Here is a 27,302-nt window from a genome sequence, read left to right on the forward strand (position 1 = left end):
GAAAGGTATATTTTAAAAAGTCTTAAAAGATCAACATAGTTTGTGTGTGTGTTGGGGTGGGGGGGATTAGGGGATTTTTCTTAAGTATGTTTCCAAACATAATTTTGCTACCTACAGTAGCTGACCTTAAATGATTCACTATTTAGATGTCCTTGAAGGTTTTGTATGAAAAACATGATGAAGTAAAGCACAAGGTTGTCGCCAATGTGAGTATGTGTGTGGTTTGGATTTTTAACGTAGCTTTAACAATATTTCAGTCATATCACTACGATGTCTGCAGTATGGCAGTTTATAGTGATGTTTAGCACCGGGGCATCATGCTGCAGACATGTAGCATGATGTCCCACCCCATCACATTATACTGACACCTGGCTGACCAGTCCTAACACTAACCTCTTAATGCTGAGTGCCAAGGGAGGCAGCTGTTAGTACCATTTTTGTAAGTCTTTGGTATGACTCAACCAGGTATCAAACCCATGACCTCCCACATCCGACTAATGTATGCTTTAAATATTAAATTTGTAACAAGGATAACAATAAGTAATAGGTAGAGCATAACAGCTAGTGGGTGTTATTTGCCATTCTTGTCTGATCGTAAATATGTTAATATTTTTGGAGTAAATAAAAGCTTGGTGTCTGGAATGTCTTTGTGAGAGGGGTGTATCAAATGTTTAATGCTGGTTTAAAGGATGCATCATTTAGAGGGGGTGTATCACATTTTTAATGCTTGTTTAAAGGATGCGTCATATACAGAGGGGTGTATCAGATTTTTAGTGCTTGTTTATGGGATGCATCATTTAGAGAGGGGTCTATCAGATGTTTAATGCTTGTTTAATGGATGTATCATTTAGAGAGGGGTGTATCAAATGTTTAATGCTTGTTTAATGAATGTATCATATACAGAGGGGTGTATCAAATGTTTAATACTTGTTTAATGGATGCATCATTTAGAGAGGGGTGTATCAAATATTTAATGCTTGTTTATGGGATGCATCATTTAGAGAGGGGTCTATCAGATGTTTAATGCTTGTTTATGGGATGTATCATTTAGAGAGGGGTGTATCAAATGTTTAATGCTTGTTTAATGAATGTATCATATACAGAGGGGTGTATCAAATGTTTAATACTTGTTTAATGGATGCATCATTTAGAGAGGGGTGTATCAAATATTTAATGCTTGTTTAATGAATGTATCATATAGAGAGGGGTGTATCAAATGTTTAATGCTTGTTTATGGGATGCATCATTTAGAGAGGGGTGTATCAAATGTTTATTGATTGTTTAATGAATGTATCATATACAGAGGTGTGTATCAAATGTTTAATGCTTGTTTAATGGATGCATCATTTAGAGAGGGGTGTATCAAATGTGTAATGCTTGTTTAATGGATGCATCATTTAGAGAGGGGTGTATCAAATGTTTAATGCTTGTTTAATGGATGCATCATTTAGAGAGGTGTATCAAATGTTTAATGCTTGTTTAATGGATGCATCATTTAGAGGGGTGTATCAAATGTTTAATGCTTTTTTATAGGATGCATCATTTAGAGAGGGGTGTATCACATATTTAATGCTTATATAATGGATGCATCATATACAGAATGGTGTATCAAATGTTTAATGCTTTTTTTGTAGGATGCATCATATACAGAGTGGTGTATCAAATTTTTAATGCTTGTTCATGGGATGTATCATTTAGAGAGGGGTGTATCAGATGTATAATGCTTGTTTAATGGATGCATCATTTAGAGAGAGGTGTATCAAAATGTGTAATGCTTGTTTAAGAGATACATTAGAGGGGTGTATCGAATGTTTAATGCTTTTTTAAAAGCACAATAGTGCAGCTGAGGGTGAATTTTCTTGCAAAAGTGTTGGGACATTTATGTATATCAAATGATTAAATATTATTTAAAAGGCAGTTTTGGGGTAATATCGAGTACATAGAAGTTATCGTGAGAGCTGTCTGAAATCTTCGTGCTTAGAGTAACGAATCTATCGTCTCCATATTGAAATCTCGCTCGGCAGTGATCGGCAAATCCCAAACAAATATCTCTGAAATCTTTGTACTTCAAGTAATGATTCTATCATCTCCATATTGAAATCCCACTTGGCAGTGATCAGAAGATCCTGAATGAATATCACACATAATTCTGGTGACCGAAATTTGCATAATTGTATGCCATATTGTGAACACTGAAGGTGATGACGTAAAACACAACCATGCTACGAGACCATGCAAATGTCAACAATGGTGAGTACAATCTTCTTCTGATCTTGTTCTTTTCTCCTTATCCTTTTCCTTTCTAATTTTAATTTTGAGAGGAAACATTGAAATATATGTAGAACTACTTTTATAGTTTTATTTGAAAGTTTTTGTGATAAGAGAATGATTTGAATTGATGTGCTTTGTACTGTATTGCAAAAATGCACAGGTACTCTTATTTCTTGCCTAGTAGTATTCACACTCCCTCACATCCCCACTGCTCAATTTTATAAACGAAAAGCATCAAGAATATTTAAAAATGCTCAAAACTGAATAATTTCATTAATCAGTTTATAAATTCTAACCACATTGTCACCATTGGACCCCTAACACCCATCTTTCTGACGTTTCAGACAAAGTGGAAAAGAATTCATGTTCTGCTTCTTCAAGTTAATACTTTATATACACAAGGTTTTATATTTTTAAAAAATTAAATCTGCGACTGGAATATGGAACTTAGGTCCAAAACTCGGGACCAGTTCATTAAAAAAAGTACACACACAAACGTACAGTCACTTGTCACTTCAAGTTTGACCACCGTTTTATTCTTGCACATGTTTATGGGGTATTATGCACACTGAGTAAATAGACACTTAGACTTTGCTTTGGTGCCCATTCGAGGAGAGTAGGGGCCCTTTTTAAATTCTGGACCCATCCACCCACCCAGCACTTGACCTGATCCAGCCCAAAAAACTTCCATCAAATCACAACCTCTCATGTATTAATTTCTGATTATCAATTAGCACTGTATTCCTATAAGTTTGATAAGTAATCATGAATATATTATCAAATTATGAAATACTTTTACATATTAAAATTCATTAGAGAGACTTAAATCAGCTCACTTTCAAACTCACTTCCAGAGCAACCATTAAGAGGAAGAGGGAGCGGAAGGACAAGGCATGGAGCAAGAACCAGAGAGGGAAGAGGAGGAAAACATGCTGTGCAGCCTGAAAACAGAGCTGACCAAGCTCTACACATAGCACAAACAAGGCAGACAAGAAAGAGGGTAATTGTTTATTTATATCTTGCAAAACAAGTATTGATACATATTGAAAAATGTTTGGCAATTAGTAACTTGGTAAAGACTCTAATATCTAAGTCAGTAGTGTTTCGCACAGTTTAAAAAATGCATACTTGTATTATAGGATTATTTATTTTACTAAACAATGTATGTTCAAACTGCTTTGCTTTTTGCTGCTACTCACCACCCCACCGCAGTTTCATTTGGTAAAGGAAGATTATGCACAGATACTGTAGAAAATACAGAGACCACCTCATTTATATGGCCACTTTATACAATACCAAAATGATAAAAGTAGCATGGAGACAATCTCACAGAGTACCCTAATGCATGATGACATACATATAATTGATATGAAACTAAATACAAAAGGTTTTAACATGGGTCACTTAAATGTCCAGTGTGTAGTGGAAAAAATAGATAGACCAGACTGAGTTAATGTTGTCTTCCAATGAAAATAATATGCATGTTTTAGGACTCGTTGAAACCAAATTAAATGCTAACCACAATGATAATCTATTTCACTGTCAAGGCTACAATAATCCATTATACAGGGACAGAGAGACAGCAGGGGGGAGGTCTTGTATACATTAAGGAAGTAAATGCAGAATGGTGACTTGACTTGGGGTCACATGAATTTGAGAGTATCAGGATAGAAATTTCTCAAAATAATGCAAAATCATTCCTAGTTGGTTTCATTTATAGGCCACCTTCCTCCAAAGTGATTTGGAATGATAAATTTTTGAAAAAAATAGAAAATGTTCTTGCACAGGAGAAAGAAACATATATACTCAGCAGTGTAAATAAGGACCTACTCAGCACTCAGATAAGGAGTAACTGGATGGAATTTATTGAAACATTAGGCCTAGTCCAGCTGGTAAATGAGCCCACAAGGGTAACAGAAATATCAAACACCCTTATTGATCACATTTATACCAGCCTACCAGACAATGTGGCTTATGCTAATGTACCAAATGTTGGTCTTAGTGACCACTATTACTCCTATTTTTTGACAAGAAAGGTTAAATGCAAGAGAAATAGGAAAAACACACACAAAACTATCACTTACAGATCTTTCCAAAATTGAAGTAAAGAACAATTTCAAGATGACCTATATAAAGTTCCATGGAATATTATCCAAAATTTTGATGACATAGATGAAGCTCTGAGGGTGTTGACTGACTTATTTATGATGTAGTCTCTAAGAATGCACCACTGAAAGTACATCAAGTAAAGTATGAAATCCAACCTAATTGAATCAAGACTCTAGACCAATTGAAGGCTATGGGAAACCATGCATAATGTAAAGTATGGGGAAATAACAAGTATGATTAGAAAGGCTATAAAAAATCTTATTATCAATTAATGCTTGAAAACACACAGAACAACACAAACTCCATTTGGAAAGTCTTCATTGAACTCATTGGGGTAACACACAAGGATCAGACAAATAAAATTCACTCACTTCTGGTAAATGACACCAAAGTCACTGATGACACTGACATTACAAATATTTTCATTGATTTTTTTCACTAACTTTACCACAAAATTAAAAGAACCAGTGATAGAAAACAACTTTAATGAACTGAATAAATCCCTAAGGAGGTATGTTTTTCTATCCCACAGGTATCAAGAAACCTTTGTTAAAAATGTCTCAGTATACCTGATACCAAGAAAGCTACAGGACTTGATCAGATTGGTCCACCACTCATTAAAACGTTGGCCTCAGCTATTTCAGATAGCATAACATTCATAATGAATTTAAATATTGCAACTTCATCTGTCCCCAAAATATGGAAAACTGCAAAAATGATGCCTATGCACAAATCTGGTTCTAATAATGATGCTGATAACTGCCAGCCAATTTCAATACTACCAAAACTTGTCAAAATTGATTGAAAAACATGTCCATGACAAGTTCATATCATATTTAATGAAACACTTGCTGTTACACCCTAATCAATTGGGCTTTAGACAGAAACAGTCATGTGAGACTGACTTGATCTCTAACTGATAAATGGCTTTAAGCACTTGATTAAAATCGAATAATAGGATCTGTGTTAATTGTAGATTTCAGGAAAGTTTATGATATGGTGGATCATGAAATCCTTTTGAAGAAACTGAAAATTTACCAATGTGATGAAAGCACATTTAGATGGTTTACTTTATACTTAATTGAGAGAACACAACTGATTTATATAAATGATGTTCTGTTTGAACCTGGAACAATTAGATATGGAGTACCACAAGGTTCAATTCTGGATCCATTACTACTGATATTATTTATTAATGGCCTACCACTTTTTACTAAGGGACTCAATTTCATCTACAGATCTCTATGCAGATGACACAACATTATCAGACATCCAAAACACAAAGCACGAACTGGAAATTTCATTACAGGATGCCCTAAACAAACTGGACAACTGGCGCACATGCATTGGCATGGTGGTAAATAATGGTAAAACTAAAATATTACTTATCTCAGCGTGGCAAAAAAGAGCAAATCTTGGTAGTGATGAACTGCCTGACAAGGAAGGATAAAAATTTGCAAATGGTTTGTCATGATAGACTACTTGGTGTTTTGGTAGATAATAACCTGTCATGGACTAAACAGACTATTGTAACACAGGGTAAAGTAATTCAAATGATAAAAACATAACAAAGCTAGCACATCCTCAAACAATATCATTCAGGCTAATATCAATTCAGAAAGAAAGCAAGGAAAATTTAGCTGGTAAATTAAAATTATTATCTATTAAATACTGAATCCGGTCGAGAAAAGCCAAATTAATGTACAGGGTATCCAATAATAGTGCTTCTGAATATTTACAATCACTATTCCGGTATAGGCTACCTGGTAATACTCCCCACCTGCGATCCATGTCTACCAAACAGTATAATATTCCCAAAACAAATAAGGAATTATTCAAAAATGTTTCCAGTACTCTGGAACTTTGCTCTGGAATAGTATTCCAGTTGACATTAGAAATGCCAACTCTTTTTCTTTCTTCATAACTCAGTATATACTGTGGCTTCAGAGATGCATTTAAAATAGATAAATTCCTTGTATGAGAACCTAAAGGTAGATTAGCTAAAATTATTTCATATATAGGTAGAAGTGATCTACTCTAGTGGCATACAAATATTCAGTACTGTTAAGGTCTTCAATACTGTTAAGGTCAACTTGTTCTTTTTCCAATTTAAGTAATAAATTTATTATTTTTATTTTTTAAAAATACAAAATAGTAACAAAAGTCTATGCAATCTTACTTTGGAGTTCAGTGATTAGACCTGACTAGATTGCAGTTAAGAAAAAAATTAGACCTATACAAAATTCATATATCCATTTAAGTCTTGTAAAATAAATACTACACTTTTATTCTTCTGTTTTAAATATAATGCATGCCTTAATGTGTATTTCTAAAGCCCCAGAATATGTTAAGATAATATTATATATGCACTATCATGATAAACATAAGGACTTAATAATTCTAAAATGTTTTATTTGTCCAGAATTTAGACTGACATGAAGGTTTGCAAGAAACAGATTATTTTCATATCTAAAGTTTCATTGTTGCCCATTCTGTTTGGCATTCAAATTTTCCACCTCCAAACTGGTGATTACTGCAAATGATTTCTGTAATAAAAATTGTACTTGATTCAATGGCAGTCTTGAGACTTCTTTAATTCTTTCATTAATTTTTATGTATTCCTTGTTATTGCCAAAGCTTAAAATTTTTATGTACAAGATATATATCACAAAATATATGAGTACCTTGACAGGTATGTGGGCTACATTACAGAAAACCTCTTTCTCTATGCAGGATATGTGTAGCAGCTGCCAATGAATGTGTAACTTGCACTTTGTACTGATAAAATCAAAATACTGCATCCATTTACAAACAGAATTAAAACTTTGTTAGTTACTCTTACAATACAACATTTGCAATGACTTCCATTTCCAAGGCGAACTTGCAAAGATTGATAATTGATGTAAATACGTGATTGTTGTAAATTTTGAAATTTCCATGGTACACTGCATCATGATTTTAGATTTCAAGCTTTTTTTTTACCACATAGCTACAGGGATTCAGTATGCTTAATATTTTAAACAAATTCCAGGAGATCATATGTGTGGAGCCAGACTAGCTGAGGGAACTGTTCATACAGCTGTTGCAGTTCCACCTCAGCCTTGTCTTTAATGTATTGGAGCCAGGTTCAAGGCAGTGTGGTGGTTATCACCCAACCCCCAACACAGGATTACCAGAATGGTGTGTGGAAAATGTAGGGAGATGCCCTCAGACCTAGAATAGGTGTTGTGAGAGACAGCTCTGCATATCATTTTTGCCGGTAATGAATATGTCAGGTTTTGTTTAGAATGTGTACTGTCTCTTAATGCATTATTCTTAACCTGCTTAAGAGTTCAACATAAGAAGTTTCAAGACTTTTAGCGACACTGCTTACCAAATGAGACATATGCTTAGATTATTTCTTTGCAACCACTGTGAAAGAATTTTAAAACTGAAAGCCATCCAAAAACAGACATTCATACATATGCAAATGATATGGACTTTTTTATTTACATTTGATATTCATCAAGTAGATTCTTTTGATTACCTGGTTTCAATGTGGGTACCTCACTATGCTAAACAAATCTAAGCTGATGATGATACAAGGATAGCATTTGTATGTAACTATTATCTTCATCTGCAATCAGCCATTCCTATTTGATTCCAATGCAGGAGTCTCTGACTTCTAGAAATGCTCTCCAAAAACTATGAGCTGTCTATCTTAACATAAACTACACTTATTATCAGTTCTAGTTGTGATGGAACTCTCAGTGCCATGTCAAAATAAAAACCATGTGCAGTTTTGATCCATGTGTATTGTACAGTGGAATTTGCTGATTGAAGATGAATAACATTTGAATAAGTGCATGTTCCTATTATTTTTTAAATATATTTTTTTACATTTTAGAAATAGCTTATTACAAAATTGGAATAATTTTTCAGAATTTTCAAGTTCTAATCCTTGATGAGACTGTACTTGCCTTGGCCAGGATGTACAAACAGGATATTTTGTCATCAACGATAAAGTTGACTTGATGAGCTCCAACAGACATGCTGCCTATAGACAGTTCATACTACGGCAACATGAAAGGCTCGGGTCTGGACAGAGACATGTAATTCCCCCTTGCTGTTTCTGGCAGATACATGACAACTATCAGGATGGACAATACACTGGCTTCATTCCCTCCAGACTTGCACGAACTTAAACACTTTCTTGACTGTACGACTTTGTATATAAATGAACACAGTTGACTTCATTCTTTGTGTTCTTGTAACTGCACATAATGTTGCATCAAACAATAATGCTTTCATTAAGATTTTTTTAATACCAGTCTATTTCTGCCTATAAACAATGTGGACACGAAGGTCATAAATAATCAATATAAAAAGTTTTCAGCAATTGCGGATTCAGTATTATACATTATTTTATTTTCAGCTACTGATATTAATAGGATAATATATGAAGTGTAACCTGCCTTAGCAGACACCTCCATATATCAGACGCTGTTTCATATTTTACTAAAATCAAGAGATCTTCACCAAAACTAGAGTTGATTGTGGTTCTTGAGGCGCCAGATTTATACAAATTCTCCTGGGATCATCTTCATTTAGTTCTCTTCTCCTCCTGATACCCTGCTTTCCTTCAAGTCGACAGATGAGGGCTGCATCAATGAAACCTGTTTCAAAGAAAATTTTCTTTTCTTGTGTGACAAGCATCCCCATGCTAATCAGTATTAACTTTACACCCAATTTTATAGCCTGTTGACCAGTTCCCAAGAAGGAATTGTTGAGACATTGTTTTTGTTCTATCTACAAAGTACTGTGTGAGACAGGATGCATTTCTGCCCATTCCTTCAGAAGGCAACATGTTTTCATGATCAGGTATTACCTAGTAAGCACCATGATGCCAGTATCTTCCCAAACATCCTGAGGAAATTCCATGAACCCCATATATCCTTAATAAAGTGTGTCAGTCCCCTGGGAAAGTGCTATACATATCATTGGATCTAATTATTAGACTTGCATTGCTCAGATCAAATAAATATCCACTTCAATGATAAAAATACTAATTACAAGATCTGTATGCATGAAATTATTAAGATTCATTACCACAAATATAAAAAAATGTGTGCCAATTGTTGCAAAATAACTTGTAGCTAATACAAAGTTTTCATGACTTGTACATGTGAATAATATTCATTGGCTTGATGCCCAAGCAGGAATCATAATGTACAATCAATATATAAAATTATTTCTAACTTCCTGTAGTGAAACAAACTTACTTTGTCTCCCCTTCTTTGTTTCTCATTACACCCCTGCCACTATGGATATTGTGTTCCAAAGCAGCTAGCTCATACCTAATCCTGTACACAGGTGGGATGTATGAAAATCTCTTGGCACAGTACATCATGATCTGCTGATAAAAACTTTAAAGCTCAGCAGTGTTTCTGCAATTATCAAAAACATGTATCTTGTAACGTATTATTTTGTAATCTGCTAACAGATTAATACAATTATTAAATAGTCATGACTTTTGCATACATAAAATCTTTACTGAAGTGTTTATTGATAGAGCGTCATGGAATCCTTTATACCTGATGTGCATGTACTATACCTGAACTTAACAAAGACTTGAGAAGGAGGGTCACTGTACATGTATCATGTGCACACATCTTATGAATGCTAACTTATTCAGATATTCAAACGGTAAATAGTAACAGTAATTTATTCTTAAGTTGAGAATAAAAACATTTAAAGCGGTCTTCATGTTTTTCTTTAAATACCATGCAGTTGTTGCAATCCTGAAATGGCATACCTGAAATTTAAGTAATACTCCACTCTGTTTAGGAAGCTTTGGTCCAAGAGCACCTGTGCCAAGGTATTCAGCACTTTGGCATCCTTCTTGGGATCAAGCCAAAGTTCCATCTGCTCTTCATTCTCCAACAAAGGTTCGTGTAGGTAGGTATTAATGCCTTGACCATGTGATAGGATCCAGTCATGCATATTGGTGATGTGATTTAGGACACTCCTCCAGATACTCTGAAAGAATGCCACAGTCTATACCTATAGCACCTAAAGCTGGTCGCTTTTGTCATTGTGATACCATATTGATAAGACAACTTGATTTATATCATCAGGTGAAAGCTACATTGTAGATTTGGCTAATGGTTAAAGTAGCAGGATTGCAGTTTTGCTCGGATCAATGTTCCTTCAATATTCCACATTACTCTGACATTTCAAATAAATTACTTTTAAAAGACTACATACCTAGACGATTTGGTGATGTATATATACAGATAAAATATATATTACAAGAAATCAGAAGATAAGGTTTATGCACCGTAATGTTGATTTCATACAATAATATACAGTAGCAAACATTTACGTATATCTGTTTCAAATACAAAGACTGAAAACTCACCAAAAAATGTTCATAGCTGCAAGCAGTCTTGCATGGAAGCCTAAACTGGTTCATGATGTATTGGGACCATTGCAGTAAAAGCCATATTTTCCTTTTGTTTGGCAACCTTTAAAAGAAGGTAGATAAAATAAAGTTAAAAGTGCATGAAGAGCAATCATCAGAACAAAAACAGCTTTCCAATTCCGAAAGTTTTATAACAGTAAAGAGTGAAAACCAACAAGTTTTGTAAAACAAATCATTTAATTCCTAAGAATAAAAAAATGAAAATTTAAAAAGAACTCACAGTATTGTGAATTAAATCCCAAATAAGTTATATCACCAGTCCTAATGAATAAAGTTCTAATTAAATGCCAGTGGTTTTTAAAAAAACTTCATCTCTGTTATCTCAGCATTTTGTTTTTAAATTAAATATGTCCTATGTGCATTCATCAGTAGCTAAGTGGATAGGTGGGAAGAGGGTGTTAGCAAGAACTGCACGTGGGACATAGCTATAAATGGGAAATCTGTTTCTTTGTCCATTGTGTTTAAACACATAGAACTGAAATACTTCAATTTAGCAAGAATACATAATAATAGATCTAAACAAAATTCACATCAATAAAACTAGCATGACTGCAGCTCAAAACTTTAATTGATAACATAACAACCTGCCAGCCATATATTCTGGTAGCAATACATCTTTCCTATCATGACTAGAGATCCTTTTGTAACTGTAGTCAGTACAGTGCTTTATAATAGATTTACTGGTAGTTGAAAGATGTACAATAAAATCTTAGCATCCAGCCTATTGTAATCATGAGATCAAAATTGTACTGGATCAGTTCTACATTCAGTTACATAAAACCCAATAAACAGATGAACATTAAACATGTATTATTTGTTCTATACGTTTACATGATAAGGTTATTAAGCTTGTATGCAAGTATTGTGCTTGTCATATTAACCCATGGTGTGGGTATGCGTGAGGGAGAGAGAGGGTATACATATTGATAACGTTTGTATATGTATCTAAGTTCCCTAACGGAATTTAAAGAACCTGTGTCACAAAGGTAGCCTAATGGACATGTATACAAATGACCTTTATGAGCTTGCTGTTAAAGTAAAGATAAAAGCACCACAACATATATAATACACACACTGCAATCACCGAGTGAAATATCGATCACCTGATCCCATTTATTTTGGGAATCTGACAAAGCAGATTAAGTCCTTTTGCAAAGATAGTAATAATAAAACAGTGTGCTTTCAAACATAGGAACATGATACTGACAGATGGAGAGCACTTTATATGTAGACATCAGCCTACCTGTCCAATAACAATTTTGCCATTTCAGTGTCTGATGTCAGTCCTAACTCTTCCATCAATGCTCTCCATCGAACAAGCTGGTCTCCAAGACGAATCCTTGATGTGTCACGTTAGGTTCCTTTGACAGCATTTTCGACATTTCTTCTCGGAAAGTGACAAGCGCGTACGACCTTTATGTTGTTGACTCTCGTGCGTCCGCCATTTTTGTTTATAGGAGATATTTAGATTAGAACCACATGACTCATAACCCGCCCACTGGATGAAGATGACATGTCCGTCTTTGTGGTCATGTGGGATTTCCGTAACAATTCGTGACCTACAAGTTTCAATTAAAGTGGGCCCCCACAAAAATTCATTTTCTCTTGTTTATTTATCAATTATCTTATTGAATCTTCACAAACTCTAGGTTTTTGTGAATTATTTTAGCTAATAAAATGACACATTTCATTATTTTCATGATCTTTAGAATTTGTAAAATTACAGACACTCTGCATTATTGTGCCTTTAAAGGATGCGTCATTCAGAGATGGGTGTATCAAATGTTTAATGCATGTTTAAAGGATACATCATTTAGAGAGGGGTGTATCAAATGTTTAATGCATGTTTAAAGGATACATCATTTGGAGATGGGTGTATCAAATGTTTAATGCTTGTTTAAAGGATACATCATTTAGAGAGGGGTGTATCAAATGTTTAATGCTTGCTTAAAGGATACATCATTTAGAGAGGGGTGTATCAAATGTTTAATGCTTGTTTAAAGGATACATCATTTAGAGAGGTTTGGATCAAATGTTTAAAGGATACATCATTTAGAGAGGGGTGTATCAAATGTTTAATGCTTGTTTAAAGGATACATCATTTAGAGAGGTTTTGTATCAAATGTTTAATATTTGTTTAAAGGATGCATCATTTACAGAGTGGTGTATCAAATGTGTAATGCTTGTTTAAAGGATTCATCATTTAGAGACGGGTGTATCAAATGTTTAATGCATGTTTAAAGGATACATCATTTAGAGAGGGGCGTATCAAATGTTTAATGCTTGTTTAAAGGATACATCATTTAGAGAGGTTTGGATCAAATATTTAATGCATGCTTAAAGGATACATCATTTTGAGAGGGGTGTATCAAATGTTTAATGCTTGTTTAAAGGATGCATCATTTAGAGAGGGGTGTGTCAAATGTTTAATTTTTGTTTAAAGGATGCATCATTTAGAGAGGGGTGTATCAGATGTTTAATGCTTTTTTAAAGAATGCATCATCCACAGAGGGGTGTATCAAACGTTTAATGCATGTTTGATGGATGCATCATTTACAGCAGTGTTATTACAATGACCGAAATGATGAGCAGTGTGAAGTATATCACTGTTCTAGAAAATAATTAGTGTCCATTTGCATTCAAATATTTAACTGGTGTACATTTTGTAATCTTGACAATGATTCATGTTGTGTCTTGAGTCCAAAGTAACAATCTCAAACGGACCTCAATCTCAAAGTCACCAGATATTAATTTATAGAAAATGTCTGGAAATATGTGAAACTACACAAATGGGTGTGATGACATTGAATCACATGATGACCTTATAAACTATCAAAGAGTTTTTGATAGTTATTATTCATGCCCATGTACATACAAGTTTTACCATTATTCAAAGATGATTTCATCTTGTTTTCCTTGCCAGTGGACATATTACCAAGTGTATACAACTTTCAGTTAATTAGTTAGGGTTTGTTTTCTTATGAAAACATTGGTTGTAATATGAAGTAATATGTTGCAAATTGATGTTATGTTAATGATGTTACTTAATCATATGGGTAACTACTGTTTGTTGCATTGTTTCAGCAATTGCCTCTTTTTAATTGCTATCAAAGGTCACTCAGTGCTATGTGAATCACATGTGAAAGATAAGTTTAATGCGGCAAAGCATTTGGTTACCATTATTGACCTGAATATCCAGACACAAAAAGTACCACTTTTCTGTCTGGATAATTCATATAGTAATAAAAAATAATCTATTTTCCCAAATATTATATTCAGAAAATTGTCATCTTTATTGTCACAATTCATCTCTCCGGTGGCCTAAGTGGTTCGAGTGTCCTCAGAAATGGGAGGTTGCAGGTTCGAACCCCCACCTTGTCATGCCAAAGACTTATAAAAATGTTTTAGTGTATTCTTTTTTATTTCATTTATAGAACTATGACAGTCTGTTGATTATGTCCATGTACTGACATAGGTGTTAAACCTGGCTTGAAACTTGTCTAGGAACATGTCCAATTTCTAATATCAATATTAATTCATAATGTCAAAATTGTTTTTGACAACATAATGTATCACCAAAATAATATTCGTATGTTCTTATTATCTTTTGAATATCTTGATGAAAATGTGTAAGTTCCATCAAATATTTGTGTAGTGACCTTGATGCTAATGATCTGGTGATGATTGCATATATATATACATATATATATATATATAATGGAGCCAAATCACTTAGACTAGTTCCGGAATTATACTGTGGAGTACCATTATTTGTAGTCCAGTTATAAATTTATAAATATGAAGACCTTAGTCCAAACTGAGGTTGTCATGGGGAAATAAGCTGTTGAATTAAAATTAGAAAAGAAGAACAAGTGTTAAATCGGTTAAATTTACTGGAAAGGGAAAAACAGAGATAATAACCTACATACATATTTAAACACTTTATATTGCACATGGTAATCCAATTAAGTGCAAATAGGAATTAATATGCATCGCTGCTTTGTCTCTCTTTGTATGATCTACAAGGGTAAATATATATAAAAAAGTGAGTGTGTGTGTGTGTGATTTGGATTTTTAATGTAGAATTAACAATTTTTCAGTCATATTGCTACGATGTCTGCAGTGTGGCAGTTTATAGTGATGTCTAGCACTGGGGCATCATGCTGCAGACATGTAACATGATATCCCACCCAGTCATATTATCCTAACACCAGGCCGACCTGTCCTAACACTAACCTTTTAATGCTGAGCACCAAGCGAGGCAGCTGCTGGTACCATTTTTATAGGTCTTTGGTATGACTCGAATGGGGATCGAACCCATGACCTCTTGCATCTGAGGCGGATGCTCTAACCACTAGGCCACCGTACAAAATAGTGTGCAATTAAATATCAGCTCAGTGTAACCAAAGTTACCATTGTTCTTACAGTGATCAAAGTGATTCAGTAAGTCTGCCAACTGCCTCATTACGAATGGTTGTTTTTCCTTTATCTCTTATTTTAGCGAGCTCGCAAGTTATGAAGCTTTTGATCAATTATTGTTGCTGCCTATTGTTGCACCATTAGTTATTCCAGATGATAATTATGGTAATCAATGTGGTTAATTACCTTATTGTCAGTTTTTGAGTACAAGTAAAATTTATTAGTTTATGTTCCAACTTGAATCTTTATTTTTCATTGGCTTTTAAAAAACAAAACCTGCTTTGATGTCCTAAAACTTTTTGCACCATTCAAAAATTAAAAAATGTTAAATACAGTGTCCTGAAAATGGAAGGTTCAGTTTAGGTTAATTATGGTATATTTGGTTGACACCATTATTCTAACCAAAAAGTTAAAAATTAGTTTTTGATAAAGAGGATGAAGGGATTCTTTGTTTTGATAACTTCATTGTTTAAATATTTTAAATGGAAGGCACTGTCTTAATGCAATTACATGAAGAATATTACATAGTTTATAATTTGATTTTAGGAAATGAGCTGCTTTTTTGCTTAAAAAGATTCAAAATAAAAGTACTGCTATATTGAAAACATTTATTTTGATATTAAGACAGTTCCATATTTGGTCATTGATAGGTTATGTATAAGAAAGCTTTTTAATTAAAAGAACATTTTATAATTAAACAAAAGCAATTATATGGATCTTTTGAGTTTTTCTCATTGTTATACACATCTAGTAATTTTCATAATGTAATAAGACCTTATCTCATCTCAAATGACATTATAATATTATATAAAGGTAAGGCATAAAGACCAAGGCATCCAAATGGATATCAGTTTCATTTCACAACACAAATTCTTTGGTTTGGTAAAATAAAATTAGTATTTTTTGGGGAATACTGTAAATAGAAACTTATATTTGTGCTCATTTCAAATGAAATTTTTGAAACTCTTTAAAAACAAATTATGCTTTAAATTTCAATTGAAATGAACAAGATTAAGATTGCTGAGAATATTGTTTTGTTAGCTCATTGTTTTGTTTCTTTATTTCAGAGTTTGGAGAAGAGAGACATTGTGATCGGTGTTGTATCATCTATAATGGACAGTGGTCTCATTGTAACACTACTTTGTCTTGATAGTGGCAAATCCAGGGACATAGATGAACTTAAATTTACAGTATGTTTCTTTTGTGGTTATAAATCCTGTGTTCATTCTTGCTACATTAGTTTTTATACTCTACATTTGTACTTATTCTGTAACTCTTATTTATCCTGGTTTTTTATGTTTAGTCCATTTTCATTTCATATGCATTTTTAATCACATGTATGTTTCATTTTTATTCCAGTTCTAAGTCTAGTCTTACAAGTCAACAATTTTTGAAGAAAAATGTAAATGATTTGCAACATGCATTTAGGATTTTGTAAGAAGATGGCAGATATTATAAAACATACGTATTTTGAGAGTCAGGGTAAGTAATGCTTTACCTTTTCTGTTTTGCAGAATTTGAAAAGTAAACAATGCAATTTACTGTTTTTAAATTCATTCTTGAACCTTAATACTGATAAATACATATAATCTCTGTGAGAGGTTAACAGCAACATTTTCTGAAACTTTATATCTGATTATTGGTATACATTGCACTGACTGATTTGATTTCAGACAGCTGTCAACAAGATGTAATATTTTATTAAAAACTTTAAATAGATTAAACTCCCCTCCATTTTTTCTGCAGGCATTTTGCCCAAACAAAGAATTACCTCGATTGTTCCCGAACCAAAGTGCCGTCGAGGCCTTTCAAGTAAAGGACAAGATAAGAGGTAAGTAACAGCATTCCATCCTGCGAATTGTTTGTAATGTCTACTGCCATAACAGTGGATTCCATCCTGCAAATTGTTTCTGATGGTTACTGCCATAGCAGAAGAGTTATTTAGGTTTTGTGTTGTCTCTCTGTCTGTCACTCCAGCAATCTGTCTTTGATAAAGTCTTTTGAAAGTATACTTGTCTCTCAATAACTCATGCACTGTACGTTGAAAAACATAGACCACACTATAATTGATATTGATTTATATTCCGTGTAGTATCAATAATTTTTCTAAATAAAATGAGTGATATATTAAGGTTTCAGTTATCAGTTTTGATATTGACTTTCTTGATATTCAACCAAATAGGTGCCAAGTTGATTTTTATTGTCTAGCACACAAAAAATGTGATCCAGCTCACCCTGTGTTACAAGTTCGGTTCGTGAGTTATTAGGACATGATCTCTCCAGGGAGTGGTGTAGAAGGATTGGACATTTCCATGAAAATGAAGGCATGTTGAGTCATGCCACCAATCGCCAATAAGTAAATTCCACTAAAAAACCACGTAACAGAATTGAGCAGCATCGTTGTGAACAGCTTTCACTTTTTTGTACAGCTGGTATTGATCTACCATCAAATGTGACTTTAACACCCTCGCCATGTGACTGCCATTACTTTAAATAAGGAAGCCTTAAATGACTGTTAGCAGAATTTAACTAAATTGGACAGAACATATCCCAATAAGATGGCCCTTCAGATTTACACAAATGATACCAATCAAGGATTAAATGTGGCTACTGCAGGAGGTCATAGGTTTGAACCCTGGATGAGTCGTACCAAAGCCTTATAAAAATGGTACTGACAGCTGCCTCGTTAAGTGCTCAGCATTCAGAGGTTAGTGTTAGGACTGGTCAGCCTGGTGTCATTATAATATAGATTTTTAGAAATGATGCCTGCCTAACAAGAAATAATGCCATAAAAAAGACTTTGTCTCAGACAGACAGAAAGCTTACTGGCATAAAGGTCTAGTAATTTATCAAGATTGTTGGATCATGATAATCCCTATATTTGACACATTTTTGTGTTATACTTTGTAATTGGTGTGTTGTTCATGCAGAAATATTTGCCTGGAATTGAAACAGTGTGATCAAGGTGAAGACTAAATGTTTCCATGTACATAAATAACAGCTTATGTAGAGAAAGCATGTTTTAATGCATTTCTGTTATGTTGGGCACACTGGTTCCATTTCTGCTTGTGTGTCCAAACTATTAACCTTTTTGCGGTTGCAAAAATCAGGGTATCGGGCTGTAACTATGCTTCCTGCTCACACAAAATTAGAGAAAATCTATTTTTGTTGGCCAATAACCTTGATGATGATAAAACTGAAATGCATAAACACAGATGTACAGTATTGTTTTTTTCTAATGCCTTCAGCAATTTGTCAGAGTTAAAGATATTATAAAAGCCTTTGATGCAAAATGTAACTAAACCGATGTTGTTGCACAAAATGTTAGCTGAAAAATACTTAACAGATATATGGGTTATGTAACCATTTTATATTTTGAACATGAAAATATCAAATTTATATTTAAACAAAGGGCAGTGACACTTAATTTTGTTATGCCTCAAGAATAATTTTTTTCTTCTGTCTGCAAATCTTGTCAATTAAAAATGCAAAGAAACAAAAGGTGCTGTCTATACTTAATAAAACACTTCTATGTTTAGTATAAGTGCTGTGGGTTTGAGTCCAAGGCTCGGCTAGCGTGGGTGCATGGGAAAGCCAGCCAGTAGCTTCTCATGGGTCAGTGGCTCTTCCCTTGGTTTTCCAGGATTCTTCCTCCACCAGTTATACTGGCCGCCATGTATAGCCTATCTTGTGTTGAAAAATGGCGTTAAACCCTAGAACAACAAAAGTATAAGTGCATATTGTCAGTATATAAAGTTTATTTTCTCTTCAGGAGAGAGTGGTGGTGGTGGGGCAGTGACTAAATTTTTGTCTGTCTGTATCACGTTTATCTGCAGATTTGGAATTTCTTCATCAAACACTGAATATTCAATTTTGGAATTATGCTGGTATACTGTGAGAGTGGTGAAAAATACAAAAACTAGAGAGATCTTGAAATGGTCGTTTTTATAACATATACATTTGCAGTTGGTTATTAGGCAAATGTCAGTCAAATAAGCAGTCTTGGGTCAACTTGAGCCTCTGGTGATAGAAATCACTGACTTTTGGTAAATCAGTGACAATTGGGAGGAAACCTCTGATGCAGTTAAGAGGAAAACTCTGATGCAATGGGTAAAGATTCATGCACATTTTTGCTGGAATAACCAGGAGGAAAACTCTGAATCTAGTTAATCCAGTGCCCTCCTTTTTGTCATCTTCATTAAGGAGATGTAAAACAAATCCAACAACGGCATACATTTTACAGAAGGAAATAAAGCTTTTGTTCATAAAGTGTGTGATAGAGGTAGTATGAAAACCAGGCTACCAAATGGTGGAACCTGTAAACATATCAGTATTTATTAAAGGCAACTGCCATGAAATCCTGGTCAGAAATTTAGAAGTTTGCTAAGGAAACCTTTTCAGATAAGGAGGGACAAAATCATCAGAACTTTATGTTATGGTTTGGGAGTGCCTTCATTATGTACCAAATGTCATGTAAATATACAAGCTCAGCACATCCTAAGCAGGCTTAACATCCTAGACTCCTCATTATCAAGGAGACGTGAGCTGTTTTATATGGATTGGTCTCTACATCTGTCCATCTTGCATTGAGTATGTGCACAATCGGGCTGACCAGTGCAATGCTTATTTGCACTGACCTGGGAGAAACAACTGCCCACCATCATCTCTAAATTTACAGTCTTGGGTGTACAGGCCTTCAGTGCTCTTTCATTCAGCTGTGAGGGAATATGGTCCATTGTCACACACCTCATTCACAGAGTGGAATTCCTGAGATTAAGGCATTTATCGAAATTGGCAGAAGTTAATGTGAATGTACATGCATGAGCTGAGTGCGAGTCATGACACACTGCACCAGCAATGGCTTAAAAAAGAGCAGACCAATGCAAATGGAATGTTATTTTTCAGTCTGAATATCATTAACATATTTTGAAAGCCTATAAATCAAATTGGCATATAACAAATGTCACTTGGGTATGTTTCTGTATTATACTATTATAATTAACTAATCTGAAATTCAGCCAATGCTTGTATATTTCAGGTGTTGTTTTGAGTGTAAATCCCGAGACGGAGAAAATCAACATCTCGTTACTTGATCGAGCTCTGCCTGATGATGCACCTAAACCTAAACTGGTAAGAATAAGCATGCTGATTTGACTCAAACAGTATTTTACAATCAGAAAGAATAAAAAAGAAAAGAATATTCTAAAGTTACTTACATTCCATCAGAAGTATGTCATGTCTGTGCTAGGTGAAAATATAACTTAGGTATAATTTATGAAATGGCTATGCGGTGGTTGGATTGCCAGATTTATTACATTTTTGTTTACAAGGGTCCACCTCTTGTTGAGGCTGTCCCTTTAGCAAAGATGGCCTAATAAATGTGGTGGCCTCTTAAAACAGGGACAGAATAATAAAAACTTTTTGGGGGCTGGTATATGTGGCCTTTTATCAAGGGTGGTCTCATGTCACAGGGACCTCTCCAGAAGGGAACCACTGCATAATATTTTTTTCAAAGTCGGATACTGTTTATCATAATGCAGTTTCAATACAAAATTTGGTGATCTGGGAAACCTGTGTTTGTGTAAACTTATGTTGAGAACATTCCACTTTAGGATGAACAATTTTTACCTGTTTTAAAGGTTTCGTGTGCATTCATTCTCTCGTTTTATAGTATACTAAACTCACTACAAGAAAGGTGTTGGTTCAGATCATGCTTAAACCAAATGGATGGCCACCATGTTATGTCTTTTGGCATGGTACAAATTACATTGGTATGATATTACTTTTCATCTGTTGAAGTACTTAAAACACCAGTTGGTTAATCAGTCAATCTCATTAGTTTCCCAGAGTTATAAAAAGCAAATGGTCGGTTGACAGTTTTGTCAAAATATCCTAAGACTTTGATATTTCATAAACAAAACAAGGAACATTTTTAAATTTTGAAATAAAAAATATAGACTTTGCATGGGTTCAAGTCTCGGGTTTGGCCAATGTGGGTATGTGAAAGTGTTTTAACGATCCATATTGTAGCATTTGAAAAAGAAAATGTAAATACTAGGATAAATGAAATAAAAACAATTGGGGTTTATGAGGTATTTATTAAAATTATATCCAAATCACTGTTTTACATTTAAGCAGTTGTTAATAATACATTGTTTAAATAGATGCAACATAATGTAAAGTCTCTAGATCTGTTGTTGTTATTGTAACTGTTGTAAATACTGTGAAATATGTTTATTTTAATAGAGAGAGCAGCTTTTGTATTATCTTGCAGTACAATTAGTAGCATTTGATTTAGTAATACAAAAGGAAAGGGATGCAGCTGGAAATTGTATTTGAACTTTGTTCCCCGAATGTGTAGTTTTAGCCTTCTTTTGGGTGGTCTCCTGTTATGTCATTGTGAGTAGCAATGACATATGATTAAATTCCTAGAATAATTCATGAATATTCATGAGATACTTGTGCATATGTATATGATTCTTAGATGAAGACAGGTCTTGAATTGAAGGTAAAAACAGTTTAAATAATTTTGGATAATGTTTCTATATATAACTCATTATGGAAACCATATGCATATCAATCTGACTGCATCCTATCTCACTACACTTAGCTAGCATGTCTTCTGGCTACAGGTATATCTAGGCATACATTGGATTTTGAAACCAAAACGGTTTAACAGATATCAATCAAGAGTCCTTGCAACATTGTACCTCACTACACTTTGTATGTCTCTTATCTACAAGTGTATTTAGGTATAAATCAGTGGAAACCAGGTGTATATAAGTGATATCAATCAACAGGCACTTTAATATCCTTCCTCACTAAACTCAGTATGTCTCCTTGCTATAAATGTGTCTAGATATAAATCAGTGTGGAAATCAAACATTTATGAGTGCATATCATTTGACAGGCTTTAAAACATCTTGTCTGACTACACTTGGTATGCCACCTGGCTATAAATCAGCCTGGAATCCCAATATTTATGAGTGGATATCATTCGACAGGCTTTAAACATCTTGACTGACTACACTTGGTATGCCACCTGGCTATAAATCAGCCTGGAATCCCAATATTTATGAGTGGATAAAATTCAGCAGGTCTTACAACATCCTGTCCTGCCTCACTGCACTTTTTTTGCCTCTTTGCTATAAATGTGTCTAGATATAAATCAGCATGGAAACCAGATATGTATGTGTGGGTATCATTCAGCAGGTCTTACAACATCCTGCCTCTAGGATATAAGTGTCTAAATATAAATCAGTGGAAGCCAAAATAGGCATGAGTAGTTATCAGTCATCAACCCTCAGAACACCCAGATATCAGAGTGGATATCAGTCATCAAGCATCAGAACACCCAGATATTAGAGTGGATGCCAGTCATCAAGCTTCAGAAAACCCAGATACAAGAAAGATTTGTGCTAGACTTTACCCCAATCAGTTGCCAAATTAAGCCTAGAATAATTCTAATGTACATAATGTTATGTGCTAGACTTTACCCCAATTATTTGCCAAATTAAGCATAAAATAATATTAATGGCATACTGTCTTGTGCTAGACTTTACCCCAGTTATTTGCCAAATTAAGCCTAAAATAATACTAATGTACATACTGACTTGTGTACTTTGTTGAGTTTGAGGTGAAAATAAGTTGACAAAAGCAGAAGTCCCTAAGTTATCATTTTCCAAACATGTTCGCCTTATTAACATGAGTCCCATAAAAATTTAATCTCCTTCGACAATTTTAGCCATCATAGGGGCCAACTTACAGTGAAAATATATGACAGTTACAAACATACAAGTCCAAAATGATCACTTCTACCGTGTATATCCCTAGGCCAAAAGAATGGCAGTGAGTTACTGAAATTGTTTTTATATATGCTTCACTTTATAAAATGTATTTCTACTAAAATATGTCATATAAGACTTTGCTTTACTTGAATGATTCACCTACTGCTACGAGCGAAAATTACGACTTCTTAAAAGGACTTGCAAATGAAAATACAATTCTAACATCTTTAAAAATATGAAGTTTGACTCAAACGGTAAGATTTATGAGCATTGTGTTTGTTTACTGGGTCAGAATATTTTCATTTTTATGTTCCCTAGGGTCTTATATCTGAGGAAGAGTTCCCTGTCCAGTATAGACGGAAGCTCCATATACGAGGATTGACATTTGATGAACTGCTTCACTCCATCATTGGTTTCAACAACTGCAACAGTGTACCCTACTTACTGGGAACACTGCAACAGAAAGAGGAGATTTCCCTCATGAGGGGTCTGCATGAGTAAGGACATGTAGTTTTGTATAAATGTAATGTAGAATCGAGGTCTGGTAAAATCGTCTAAATTATAAATTATAATTTCGAGGGTGTAACGTAAACGATATTTAAAAACCTAGTAGATATTTATCCTTATTAAATTTTGCTGTATGAAACTTCTTGTTATAATTCTCAAGGAGCCAGTGTAACAAAATTACTAATGTAAATGATTTAATTGTGCTGTTATGTTGCGGGTATAATAGATATGTGGTTTACAGTTGAAAAAAGTATAAGTGCTAGTTTTTATTATAAAATGCATAGTTCATCCACTTTTTTTAAAACCTTGAAAATATTTCTGTTCTCCCCGTTTTATAATGTGAAGTCTTAAAATCCTTGACAATTTACATCTTTGTTTTAAAATCCTCATCAATCATTTTACGTTTCTAAAAAATTGTTGTGGAGCTATTTTTTATACAGTTAGAATATCAACATAACTGGTGCATTGATGATCATGCTTTTTTGTGTTACCTAGTGCCTCATCCTTTGTGGTTTATATTGCTTGTCTTTCCATATCACTTTCATTGTCTATGTTTGAGATCCTGAAAATTTATTTTTTGCAGCCTTTGAAAATCCTAGAGAAGTCATTGATGTTCACTTGAGTGCAAGTGTACATACCCTGATAATTGGTTCAGTATATGGTTATCTGTGGTATTAGTACATAAGTTAAAATCTCTACACATTTAAGAAGAAAAAAACATCCCCAGATGCATGCATTTTAGCAAGTTTTCCATCCATATATGAGCTGGATATTTTAAAGAGGTCAAGAAAAAATATATTTCGATTAAAAAATAAAGCATTGTGCATATATTTGACCTTAAATTTGCCATGGTCATTCATTTTTATAAATCCTGTTATTTTGGTGTATGATACATAACATTCAAAGAATTCTTTAAATTCTTTACATGTATGTTTAACTTTTCTTATTTCAGACATAAGATTCCAGAAAAGGAATATTGTGAAAACATTAGGAAGATACAATCACAGAAGTGGGCCCATCAGAGGTAGAACATCCATTTTCACTTACTGCATCACTAAACTATCGTAATGTTTTATATTGTATATGCTACATTATCAGTTAAAGTATAAATTTAGAAAACATTTTAGTTACACATAGGTTAAATCATACAGTTATACAGAATATGTCAGACCATACCAATTATATTTTCATCAGTCTCTTAAAGTACATGATAAATAAAGTATTTTTTTATGCCGTGTTTGATAGAACATTGAAATGCATGATACATTTTCATGTTAAACATACCGTAGGGGTAAAAGATCTTGAAAGAGAACAGATAAGAGAAATTGCTAATAGGATTTTTTCTCAGCAGGTGTGAAGTCTTTTGCTCAAACTTTTATTTTTTCTTTAATTTCATTGTGCTTATTGTCAGTTGAAAAATGGATTAGAATAGTCATTTAAGTGACAAATAAGTATTTATGACCTTATTGTATGTTGTCCATTTATATGCAGAAATCAGAGATTCAAACATTTACTTTTTTTATACAGATATAAAAGGGGGAAATAAAAAAAAAGCATGTTTCAACTGTATTTGGTTTATAGACAGATGCAAGGCTATCAAATATGACTTAGGAAAAGTATTGATCTTTTCACCTAATGGTTTACATGAAGTCAGCCTTAGTCAACGCCTCTTCATACAGGACAACATTCATAAATACCCTATCATTTATTTATGATAATTTTCTCTTTGATTTAAACGACATTTTTTTTATAAAGGACAATATTTATAAGTCCCTTGTCTTATAATTCTTATAATAATGTCAACATTGATATAAAGGACACTTATTTATAAAGGACATTATTTATATTATTTATAAAGGACATAATTGATAAGTTCCTTGTCTTATAATTGTAAGTTTAACATTGATGTAAAAGATTATTGTTTGCAAAGGACACTGTAAGTCCCTTGTCTTTTAATTATAATTATATTTTAACATTGATATAAATGACCTGTTTATAAAGGACACAGTAAGTTCTATTGTCGTATATGATAATTTTTAGTATTTCTGTAAATGATACCTGCTTAAAACTGATAACATGAATATTTCACCTGTCTTATAATTATGATAATATTAACCTCCATGTACAGGACACATATTTATAAATTCTAAGTCAAATATTTATGCAGTCTATCCAGTGGTCCAAGTGTTTACCAATTTCTCCCAAACTTTCTATTTTTCCCAACAGTTTCAAAATTACCCGAGTAACCTACCTTTTTAAGATGATCTACTGGTCATAGACCAGAAAAGCTTATGGTATAGTCTATTGTTCATTGTCAGTCTTTTATCTATCTTTTAGCATAAGTTATTATCATTACGTCTCCTTAACTACTTGGATAATTATCATAACACATTACACGTTTTTCTTATGGTCCTAAATGAAAATTGTGCAGCTTGGCATCCAATATGGCCACTACAGTGTCCATCTTGCAAATGTCATTGCTGCTCCTTCTCAATCAATGGTTATATCAAATGGGGTTTTTGCTTAAAGACTTATTATAGTCTGTCATTGGCCCTAAATGAAAATGGTTTCAATCTGATGCCACAGCAGCTGTTCTGAAAATTTTATTATCTCTACTCTTCCTAAATGGAAAGTTGGTCATAAGTGAAAATGGTGCCACTCAGACATACTGTATGGCCAGCACAATGGCCATCTTAAACATATTGTTATTACTACTTCACGTAGATGGCTGTTTATATCGATATTGTGCTCTCACCAAAGGACTTCTTATGATGTCTGGCTGGACGTATTCGGTATTTCTCCTCCAAGACTAAAAGTCCTATAAGAATGGAGTTTTCCAAAACTTAAAATGGAGCTGATCTTATGTCCAATATGGCCATGGTGACAATCTTGAAAATCTTGTTATTTCTTAAATGGAAATTAGTTTTGGCATGGGGTTTTCATCAGAAGAGTTCTTTTTGTTGTCTTGTTGGTTCCAACTGAAAACTGAACTTCATTATGCCACCATTGTGTCCATTTTGAAAATATTTTCTGGATGGCCATATCAACCTGAGTTTGTATATAAATAGACTTCTTATGATACCTAGTTGGTCCTAAATGAAAATGTTGCCAGTCATTCATTTAGTGTGGCTATGATACTGATCATTGTAAAAATCGTGTTGTCCCTGAATTATGGTCATCATAGCATTGTCTTGGAGCCAAAAGACTTGTAATGATGTCTACATGGTCCTAGATAAATGGTGACAATCTGACTTCAAGAGCAGTTTATTTTGAAAATCTTGTTATAGCTGATGAATATTATAAATACTTTAAATGTACCTCAGTTAAAAGGAAGAAATTGTCTTATATTGAATTCCTGGAAAATTTTTGACCAGTAAAGCATGAGTCACTTCAAGGGACTCATCAATTTTATGTTTAAAATTGATTACACACTGCAGTGAACCAGAGTCCGATATGGTCTTGGTGATGTGGAGCTGTGTGTTTGAAAAGATCAAGGCAAAAAGGACTTACAAGAGAGAACTCGTATGTGAGCAAGGGCATGCTTTTTTTAAGCTTATGATGATAAGTTATGGTTTCATTTTTGTAGTAATTTACACAGATACATAAATGATTTACTTTTATGGGGTACAGAATAACCCAATTTGACTTTTTGCCAATATTTTGCTTAAATTTAGCCCTTCTTTATCCCTACTTTTTCACAAAGAGTTACTGGAAAAACTGTTCATGATAGTTTTATCCTCTATAAA

General features: G+C 33.7%; 1 protein-coding gene and 1 long non-coding RNA gene across 4 annotated transcripts in view; both read left to right on the plus strand.

Moving 5' to 3' along the window:
- LOC149799231 (uncharacterized) overlaps positions 1-27,302 on the plus strand; it is a 59,824-nt gene that overhangs the window by 11,971 nt on the left and 20,551 nt on the right. For both annotated transcript variants that reach the window (XM_089958508.1, XM_089958507.1), the window contains exons 5-9: positions 16,330-16,452; positions 17,009-17,093; positions 20,301-20,392; positions 23,368-23,546; positions 24,509-24,580. In XM_089958508.1, the coding sequence (XP_089814634.1) occupies positions 16,330-16,452; positions 17,009-17,093; positions 20,301-20,392; positions 23,368-23,546; positions 24,509-24,580 (551 nt within the window). The remainder of the gene's footprint in view (positions 1-16,329; positions 16,453-17,008; positions 17,094-20,300; positions 20,393-23,367; positions 23,547-24,508; positions 24,581-27,302) is intronic.
- Positions 51-10,120, plus strand: LOC149799232 (uncharacterized). 2 transcript variants are annotated; one of them, XR_016421115.1, is made up of 4 exons: positions 51-2,250; positions 3,126-3,271; positions 7,412-7,639; positions 8,302-10,120. It is a non-coding gene; the product is annotated as an uncharacterized LOC149799232 (long non-coding RNA). The 2 variants fall into 2 exon arrangements; XR_016421114.1 differs by lacking the exon at positions 7,412-7,639.

This window comes from Sinohyriopsis cumingii, chromosome 5, assembly GCF_028554795.1.
Source record: "Sinohyriopsis cumingii isolate HCF-2022 chromosome 5, ASM2855479v2, whole genome shotgun sequence".
Classification (NCBI taxonomy): domain Eukaryota; kingdom Metazoa; phylum Mollusca; class Bivalvia; order Unionida; family Unionidae; genus Sinohyriopsis; species Sinohyriopsis cumingii.